General features: G+C 38.8%; 1 protein-coding gene across 1 annotated transcript in view; it reads right to left on the bottom strand.

Annotated features, from left to right (window-relative positions):
- LOC109471719 overlaps positions 1–10612 on the bottom strand; it is a 28798-nt gene that overhangs the window by 3118 nt on the left and 15068 nt on the right. Inside the window, 7 exon segments of the mRNA XM_019771069.1 lie at positions 3432–3450; positions 3452–3753; positions 4161–4339; positions 4701–4810; positions 9315–9451; positions 9819–10040; positions 10212–10363. Of these exon segments, the coding sequence (XP_019626628.1) occupies positions 3432–3450; positions 3452–3753; positions 4161–4339; positions 4701–4810; positions 9315–9451; positions 9819–10040; positions 10212–10363 (1121 nt within the window).

Below are 10612 nucleotides of genomic sequence, written 5' to 3' on the forward strand. Positions count from 1 at the left end.
CAACGTAATAAGTAATGACATACGCCCAAGTTTTGCGTTACGTTTTATTGAAAAACTCACGCTTTCAAACATTTTTGCCTTTCGCAGCCTCATAGAGATCGCTATGTACGTGGTTCTATGATAGCGAGATATTGCTCCATGCAGATTCGATGTTGATGCCAAGCCCATGCAAGCATATGTGACATACGAATCAGGTAGAGACGAATGTAGTGCTTAGTTTATGTATTGGTTTTACAACTAACTAACAAAAGTAACATTATCAGCAAACTACCATCAAGGTGATACAGTTTTAATGATGCAAGTAGAGGTAGACTTTTCTACCTTTTACTCCATTAAAACAATATCTTCAAGCTCATTACAACTTCGCATACACAAAAGCGAAAGGCCAGCTTTTTCAAAAGTATTTCTTGTTTAAACATACGCTAAAAAGCTCTAAACCTGAATCCCCACATACAAGTTGTTTTCTTCCTTCATTGTTAACCAGTTCTTAGTTCTTATAATGTTCATATGGGATCCAGGCCTACTAACTCACACTATTGCATGCTGAAACATGATTTCCACTCTTTGAAAACACAACAAGTCTTTCCTGGTTATATATATATATAATCATGCAATATATCTGATATATATCTCACATTAGTATAAAAGGCCGAAAATGCCAATTATACGAATATGAGATATATTCTTTTGACAAAATATTTATACCTAAACACACGACGAAAATTTAGCTATGCTGGAGAGCTTTCGAGACGTCCTCTGTCTCTTTATCAACCCGATTCCGGTCTCGTCTTGAAGTTCTCTTGTCACGTGACTTGATGGGATAATCACGTGACAAGAGACAGTCATATACAGGTTTTAGTTATATGTTTTAGATATATTCTTTGTCATAATTACTATAATTACACAAAAGCTACTTGTTATCCTAACGCAAAATTATTTACAGATGAAGAAAAAGTAGTCTACATGTAATAGATGGACAAATTCTTTTCCCTCGCTTTTCCCTATTGGTCTCAAGACTAACCCTATCTGATAGCCACCGATTAGTTTGGCAGCTCCGGCTGTGTATAAATGTCCTATGAGCTGAATAGATAACAGATGAATGTATTAATAGATAAAAGTAGATGCAATCGTTACAGTCAAGTTGTGTTTCGTTCTGTTTACACAGGGAACCAATTCTTACAAAGTGTCACGGACAGGTCATTTCTTTAAAGGCTCTGATGAACCAAGAGTTTGCAGATGGTTTGAGGTGCACGATACTGCCAAGAAGGCGACTCTAATAGTACATCTCGGTTCATTTCCACTCTTTGAAAACACCACAAGTCTTTCCTGGTTAGATACGTAAATCAACTTAGATATATATTTTTTTTCTGCTTTATATGCTCCATACGAACTATAAGCCCCATTGCACACATTCACCTTCGTATGGTATTGATCATACTGAAGATACAAATTTAGTATGTATGTTCCACCAGTGGGGTTACTACCTTACTAAAATTCTCAAAGGACTACAGCCCTTGTAAGGGCATGTCCTGGCTGCACATGTATGTTACTTAAAGCTGAATCAATGCATAATAATCATAATAATCAATTCGCACTTTTTGGTTATGTTAAGGCACGTTTACACAACTCTAATTTACTTGCCCAGATACATGGTCATGGGCACGGCCACGGCAATGCTGATGACGTACATGACAAGGCAGAGCCTGTCCAGGACCTTGGCCAGCAGGGTGTAGTCAGACACCTCCTGCTCGTTCTTCATGGCCTCGGCCAGCTCCTCCATGTTACTGGACGGCGCGGGCGGCTGAGGGGCTGTCTCGCGGACATCAGCCGGGCTTTGCACGTCGACCACCGCCATGACATCAGCGGGAATGCGGTCGGTCCGCTCAGGCCAGGCCGGCTTCCTGCTGCTGGGACCAGTCTCTCCATCGTCGCTTGCAACCTTCTTCTCTGTCAGATCTCCGAGCAGTAGGCACCTTAACAAACACCACCAAGAAAAAAATGAGGTCGGTGTTTCTTTCTGATACACACGTTCACTCCCATATCAATAGGCATGTCCAAACGTTCAGATTACTTCATGTTTAAAGTAGAAGCAATGGATAAAATGTTAAAATGTTACCAAGGTTGATACTTTAAAAATCAGACTGAATCTACAAAGAATCATCATCTACAAAGAAATATACAAAATCTTCAAAGAAAAGAGCCTAAAATACATGCTAATTTGCAGCTTGGAAGAGTAACGGATGCAGAAAAAGTTTATAAAAGTATTAAGTCGCTAATTTGATTCCATCGTATAAAAATAGATAACGAATCTTTCCTGGTACGTTAAATTCATATCAGCCTAAACATGTAAAAGGGCCTAATAAACCTTATAACTTAAATAAAAACGAAACAACAATAAAGATGTATATGAGTTTCACTTAAAGGGTATTTGTCTATTTCTGTACATTTCTATTCGGTCTAACCTGAGCTAGTGTTACGAATAGTACATACTTTGCCATGTAACGGAGAAAGAAGGTCTTCGCCATTGGAGACAGGCTCCCCTGCCTGTCATGAATGGTGATGATGGCCATGGTGAAGAAGAGGAAAAGGCCCATCAGCGCCATGCACACGACGATCAGCGAGGCTGTAACAGCATCCGTGGTTAACAGTTATCGACATGTTCCGGGAATACCACGGTTAACAGTTACCCTAAGCAACCTAAGCACAAAATACTAATGAAATCCAATGAGGACTGTAAATCTGTTTTGCTAAGACTACACCCGCTCTCGAACCACTACTTATAGATGGACGGACACTAGCGACAGTTTTTCACATCAAATTACTGTGTGTGAAAATACAGATGATCACCATAGCAAACAGAAAACTGTTCCGTTATCATCGTTGTAAATGCCTATTAATTCAGAATTAGCCCTTGTCCTGCTGGCATTCCTGGCACAATATTTTTCAATATTTTCATGTCTTAATTAGATAAAAAAAAACAAAATTTTTTTTGCCCTGCAGTGGCATAGTTACTTCCGCATTCGTTGCGTTTCGCAGCGGTGTAATCCGTTGCACGAGAAATACCCCCAAATCGTACCTATGCAGGGTGTTATATAGATGGTACTGAATGTGCCGCGCAACATATGTTGCGCACAGCAGGACAAGGGTTAGTGTCTGCAAGAATATAAAGTTTTAGGTTTCAAGTTCCAAGAATTACCCATCGATTTTTGCTTACTTTTTTTTATCTTAACGGAGTCCGGCCTGGCCATGAGGAAGGTATCTAAGGGTTTACTTAATGTCGCTAAGATAAATTCTACGTACTTGGGTTGAAATGCACAAGTGGCAGAAAACCAGATGAATGGAATCAAGGACGTATTTTAGTTTCCAAGTAGTTTAAAATTCTAAACTAAGGAAAACATTTACAACATGGTCGCATCTATATGTTTACTCACCGAAAAATGGCAGCGCCCCCCTTGACAGGAAGCACATCCGTCACGAACACGAGAGACACGACCACGGAGAGTTGAATGGTCACTCCGAACGAGATCCGGTCCCCCCTGTCCAGTGGCATGACGAATGTGATGACCATCAGCGCCACCAGGATGACGCAGGGTCCAACAGTAGTGGCGATGTGGAACAGCGGGATCCTCTCCAGCTGAACAGTGAAGCACGCCTCCGTCTTGTCTTTTGCGAAGATCATGTCCTTCCGGTACCATTCGCCCTCCAGTTGTTGGTTAGACAGGACGCCACAGGGACTTCCATCTTGTTGGCATTCTGTGTTCGACAAATCATTGCAACAAACTATCAGCAAAATAGGTAACTTTTTCATGACAAGGGTAGCCAAAATGTATGCAGACAAAATGTATACTGACAGGAATCCGGTTTTCCTTAATTTTTACATTGAACATGGGAAAGAACATATATCAAAACCATAATATAATCACTGAAATATCATCGTCATTATTATCATCATTGGTAAACAGTGACCAAAATATTCCTGGAATATATTAGATATAGACAGTGACCGGGATGTTCACGGAATGTCAACCGTGACAAACAGTTGCCAGATCGCTCCGATAAAATATTATATTTAATTTACATCATTTTTTATTTATTGACTTATATCCATAAAATTATTTTAATATCGGCATCTTTTTTATAAAATACTTCCAAGTTCATACCGATGGTTGAAGAAAATGCAGCAAAGCAGATGTTGCATTCCATGGTGTCTGCAGGGAAGTAGAAGGGGTCCGCATCACACACGGTGGTGGTCAGGGTTTCTACCCTCCAGGTTACCTGGCCATTGCTACTGATCCAGACCGGAACGATTTTTGGTAGGCCTTGGTATAAAGGATTAGCACTGTGGAGTAATCAGAAGTTTTTTTACAAGTTAATTTACTGGTAAGATAACCATCATCTAGTGTCAAACTTATTAAACCATTCCTAGCATTGTATCCCAGTGTCAACAAAAATATTGTCGGTCATTTTGTTAGTTATATTTTAAGGTAATTGTGTAATGTTTGGCACTACAGAATCATTTTTATTTAACGGGTACTTTAAATGACATACAAGACTTAAAATCAGTGTAATGTTATTTTCATTAATTATCTTACAAGTAAAATGCTATTTTCTGCAGTTCAGGACATTTAATTTAAAAAACAACTGATTAGGCATGGTTCATTTTCGATTCAATGATAATAGTTTTAGAAGACACTACATACTTCCCCTTCAGAGTAAGTGTAGGGGTCCAGATGCTGCTGCCAGGGACGCTGATAGTCTCGATGTTGTCGTAGTACTTTGGATCCCAGCTCAACCGACTGTCCTGCCATGTCTGGAGTAACAAGAAACAAATTATTACTGTGTAGCTTACAGCAAAGAATTATACAGCAAAGTATAGCAAAATTATGATGATGATAGCAAATCACATAAACCTCCTAATAAAAACGAGACATGAATATATGAATGCGATATTATTCTAAGTGCACAGATATTTAATAACTATGTGGACTTACGAAATGAATGACGACAGAGGCAACCAGCTGCTCCTTCTTTTCCTCCTGAAAGAAAAGGTGAAGCATCGGTCAGTTATGTTTTGCTCCCTCCACGAACTGTCTATTTGTCATAAACCAACGAGGATTTGAAATGTGTTACAGATACTGAAACTCACCAAGTCGACGATCTGTTCTACAGATCCAGTAAAGCTGATGACGGGTCGGATGTGGTTCTCAATCCGAGTAGGGGTCTCTGCCTCGGTAGGGTTGTCAGTCTCAGCACGGTTCTCAGTGCCGGTAGGGTTCCCAGTGCCGGTAGGGTTCCCAGTGACGGTAGGGTTGTCAGTGTCGGTAGGGTTTTCAGTGTCGCTAGAGTTGTCAGTGTCGGTACGGTTCCCAGTGTCGCTAGGGTTCTCAGGCTGGGTACGGCTCTCAGGCCCAGATGCTAGGTTGCGATTGTTCACATCGAGCAGGTCGGCTTTCAGCCTATCCTCGAAATTCACTGAGGAAGAGACAATACATATCTATCGTTAGGAAGACATATTATTTCCATCTATTGCAGTGTGTTTCTAAATTGTTTATACCGGTCTACAGAACTGTATAAACAATTTAGAAACATACTGCAATAGATGGAAATTGAGTGTTAATGTAACTAAAACCAAAGTTCTTCTATTCGCGAAAGGAATGTCTAAATAGATTCTATTTATACGGAAAGGAAATTGAAGTTACCGACAGCTACACTTATCTCGGTATACCTCTCACGTCTTCGGGCAAATTTAAAACCGCCAGAAAATATTTAAAAACTAAAGCAATGAGAGCGCTATTCAAACTTAAATCCCTTTTGTTTTCTGAAACTAACATTTCAATTCAATTAGCAAAAAGCCTATTCAACAAATTTGTAAAGCCGATTTTTCTATATGGATCCAAATTAACATGTTTCGACCAAACATCTAAAACAATAAAACTTAATGTTTCTACGCGTATTTCAGAATCCACACCAAAAAAAAAATTTCTCCACTGTATTAGAGAAACTTGATATAGAGGAAAATATTCCTGCTTCGGTTAGAGAGAGTTTAAGCTCCACGTGTGCCCACACATATGTGATTCATTTTGAAAGAAGGACAGATAAGGACATGTTTTTTAATCTAGCGTCTCGTCTAAACTTAGAAAACGACAACTTTTCAATTGAAAATATACATCTTTCTCAATATATTCCATAATTTGATGCCATCGATATGAAGTTTCAAAATTTTTTACTTAGAGTTAATACAAAAGCATCAAATGATGGTGTTCGTGGAGAACTAGGAACCTTTCCAATAATAATAGATACTGAAATACAATTAATAGAATACTGGCATCGTTTTGTAAACTTGACCGAAGACACCTTACATCGTGAAGCATGCGATGTTTTATAATCTGGTAAACACGATTGGCTTAACCACGTAAACGACGTTCTGAATTACAATGGTCTTGGACAATTCTGGACGAACCCGGGTCATACCAAGTGGATACGATAACCAATCAATTACGATCCCGCCTTCAAGATATATACATACGAAAATGGTATAACTCTATTAGTAAAAACGCAAAACTTTCTGTTTATACCGCATTAAAGGAAAATTATGGACAAAAACAATACCTCTCAAGTATACACAATCTAGATATCCGAAAAACGATCACAAAATTAAGAATTAGTTGTAATAAATTAAACATAGAAATGGGTCGATACAAGAAAATACCAAATGACCAAAGGTACTGTCCATTTTGTCCAAACAAGATTGAAAATGACCACCATTTTATAATGGATTGTACACTCTACAATGATAAGCGCCTATTTCTGTTCACCTTTCTTTCCGCTTGTTCAATTGATTTCAATACGTGAGATCCTATAGATAAATGCAACTACATTCTCAGGGGAGATAACCAATACAGTGTTCAAATAGGAAAATACATTAAAGAATGTTTCGATCTTAGAGAACACATGTTAGAGAATAGTTAACCTGTATTGTTACATCATACATATACTCTTTACGTAAGATAACGTTATCCACACATGTATTTAGCTTTGTTAGATCTTTAGTTAAGTTGTAGAAGACCATACAAAAGTCTCTGTACTTTTTTGTTGTGTCAATAAAGAATCTATATCAACAGATTTTTTAACTTTTGAGATTGATCATGATGGTATATTTTGGCTTTACATTTTATATTAAAAGAACTCTAATAAAACTTTATAAGTTTGAATGTTGTTCATGCGTTCGATGTGTTTTAAATTAAAAATCCTTTTGTGAATTATGACTAATAGTATTTGTTTATTTAGGACCTTAACAAACAAAGAATCCTAAAAAGACACACATTTTCTCGGGAGCAAATGCAGCAAATGGCTTCACCACATCCCGCGTACCAAAAATGGATCTGCCCCCCTCCCCACACACAGCCATTTCCAATACTCAAAGTTACGGTCATTCTTGGAAGAATCATATTATGTAGTTACAAGTGGGCCCATGTATTTGCATGTTGCAGGTACATAAAATTGCACCAGACATTATACCAAATCTTAACAGATAACCCCCATAATCATAGGAAACAATGTCAATAAAGGTCAATGACCTTACCTACCACACCGCTACAGTTCATGTATCTGTAGCTTAATTGGTTGAAAGAATTTTTAAACCAAATTTAAAAAAAAAATGTTTAAAAAATAGCCAGGTATATAAAAATATAGGTTATGTGACATATTTCCATTAATTTATAAATTAGTTCCCTCCTTTTTCCTGGCCAAAAAGACAAGTATGTGCCACCACGCAGGTCTTTTTTAATTATTTAGTGAATAGCCAAATTGGAACCACATCTACAAACATGGCCACATCTGCTACTGCCTTTATGCTCATATTTGGACATGGAGCCCCTGCCCCCGTGCCCAAATATGGTAACACTCTAAATATGGTAAAACATACTGCTATTATAGTACATTACCAATTACACAGCCAAGACGTCCAAATTAAACCATTCTAAAAGCCTTATTATGAATATGACTAAAAAAAACCTTTGGGGGGGGGTGGCCGGTGATAAATAAAGATATTGAATTCATTTGAAGACTTGGCATGAAGAGGAGAAGAAAAAGTAGGAACATGAGGAAACCAATATATCTTCACTGCATCCCTACATGGTGAAACCATAATAAATAAAACATGACAGTGCAAAGGAGGTAGAAAGCTTAACTTCCTCGCTCTTAATCAATGTACATAACAATTGGAAGAGTATTTAAAATAAAATATTTTTAATAGGTTTGGCTTACTTATTCTTCTAAACTGCATCAAATTAAATTGTGCAAGTGTAGAAAATGCAGGCGTACTCAGACCTAATACTAGAGTTCCACGATCTCATACCTTCGCCAAATGATGTTAGCCTTTATGAATAAGAAATATACTAATCACCCTGATTATGCAAATAGGATCCTCAATTGCATGAATTATATCAGTCTGTTGATCATATTCTCCACCAAAAGACAGTCTTATCTTAACAAAGAATGCCATTTTCTCATAAATTATGCAAATGTGGTCCTTATTTGAATAAGTTATGTTTAATTATGTTCACCTTCACTTAACTTTCAAACACCCCAAGTATGAAATCCCAGGCAGTTACCACTACACAATCATAACATTTTCTCATTAATTATGCAAATTAAGTCTTCATTTGCATAATCAATATTTGCCTGTGTTTCTCTCGTTCTTAATAACATATGTTACAAGCTTGAACTTCCTATCTTGGAATGCAGCTGATTTATAGAATTTCCTCATTAATTATGCAAATTACATCAATATTCACATAATTGTAATATCATTATGTCAAGCATCACTTCAGCTACCTACATACCAAAAATCACGATGATCCATCAATCGGTTCTTGAGTTATCCTCTTTTAAACATTTGTCCTTTAAACCCCCCTGCAGTTCTAGAGCAAGCCGCTAGGGAGCCTATACTCACGTCACTTCTTCCCCAGCACAAGAGCTACCTACCATCCAAATTTCATTACCATAGCATGTCTGGATCTTGAGATATCAAAACCGGAAGTTCAGCTGCAGTACCATAACAAGCCGCTAGGGGGTCCAAAATCTAATCATTTCGAGGTCTCATCAAGACCTACCCATCTACCAAGTATCAAGACAATCCATCAAGGCCTTCTCAAGTTATCGTGTTGACAGCACACACACACACACACACACACACACACATACACGAACGCCCCTGAAAACATAACCTTCTTGGCGAAGGTAACTAGTAATAGTCATTCACCTGAACAACTGGGCTTGTCAACCTGCCAGAAGCCTCCTTCGACGCATCTTACTTCGGTAGGATACCCGGGCTTTATGTAGTACCCCTCGTTGCAGGTGAAGGCGATCCTTTCTCCCACGTAGTAGAACCTCTTCATAGGGCTTCTATTGCCGTAGTCAGGAGGACCGATGTCCCAGCAGCCTCTCGTACCTGAGTTAGCATAGGCAATGGTAAGGTAAAGCAATCATTATTATGGAGAAAAGGAGCAGACTTGAACTCCGTATAAAAAAGAGACCAAAGATTTGGCCTGGATCAGAACAACACAGAGTTACCAGCTTCACAAAACATCTCTAGATCACTCCTACGTATTTTGTTCTTGCATAAAAATAGTGTAAAGCACAGACACAAGTGAGAGACCGAGAGGAATGCCTGTGACTTTGTTAGCTCTATACTACTAATGAGTGAATATCGTCAGATTAGAGTTGTCTAGTATTTCAATATAAAATTTCTGAGAACCACGGACTGAGAGTTTTTGAGAATCTCGGGTGTGGTCTCGGGAACAAGGTATGGGTCTTACTGCAGGAAGCGACGTCGCATTCCTGCTGGCTGCCATCTTCCACCAGACAAAATGGCCGCCCCAGACCGGTAGGGTTACGGCAGTAGTTGTTATCTATGTTGGCCCAGGGGTACGCGGCTGTGTAGAACCCTTCCTGCGCAGCGGACCACTTCACACACTCTGCCCCGGACTTGGCTGTACTCCGTGTGCCGCGGTAGTTCATGCCGCCACCGTGGTAGCAAACTGAGGAGGAACAAACGGCCAAAAATCAGCAATTTATCTTATAAGTAAACAAATAAATGTACCTCTAAATGCATGATTGTTCTTAAATACCAGGGAATGGAAACATTGGAATGACATGCCAATTACAATGCTACAGCCAGCGGAAAGTCATGAGTCTATTTCTCTTCTTACCTTCGCCGTTTCTTGTCGCTGGTTCGGGGTTCCAACAGCCGTGCTGTGGTGGTGGAAACAAGTCACAGGTAGGGAACCGCTTCTTCATAGAGGTATCAGCCATGCTGAGGACTTCCTCACACCACGAACGGCACGGTAGCAGTGGTTTGTTCCTAAATACACAGGCAGATTTAGGAATATCAACATAAGGTTTTCTTACTTTTAAAACACACTAAAAAGAAAATGCAATTTAAGCACGAACGTTTACGTTTCATTTGAATATGAACGAACTTATTGCTAACCATAACTGTGGAATAATAAAACTTACCAATACTAAAAAGTAGCGTTTAAAACACGCCTCGGCGACGTGATTCTCTTTTGATGTAAGTGATGATCATGGGGTCTGTTTTGGTTATTGTGTG

This window comes from Branchiostoma belcheri, unplaced genomic scaffold (assembly GCF_001625305.1).
Source record: "Branchiostoma belcheri isolate BF01 breed outbred unplaced genomic scaffold, Haploidv18h27 scaffold256, whole genome shotgun sequence".
In the NCBI taxonomy this organism is placed as follows: domain Eukaryota; kingdom Metazoa; phylum Chordata; class Leptocardii; order Amphioxiformes; family Branchiostomatidae; genus Branchiostoma; species Branchiostoma belcheri.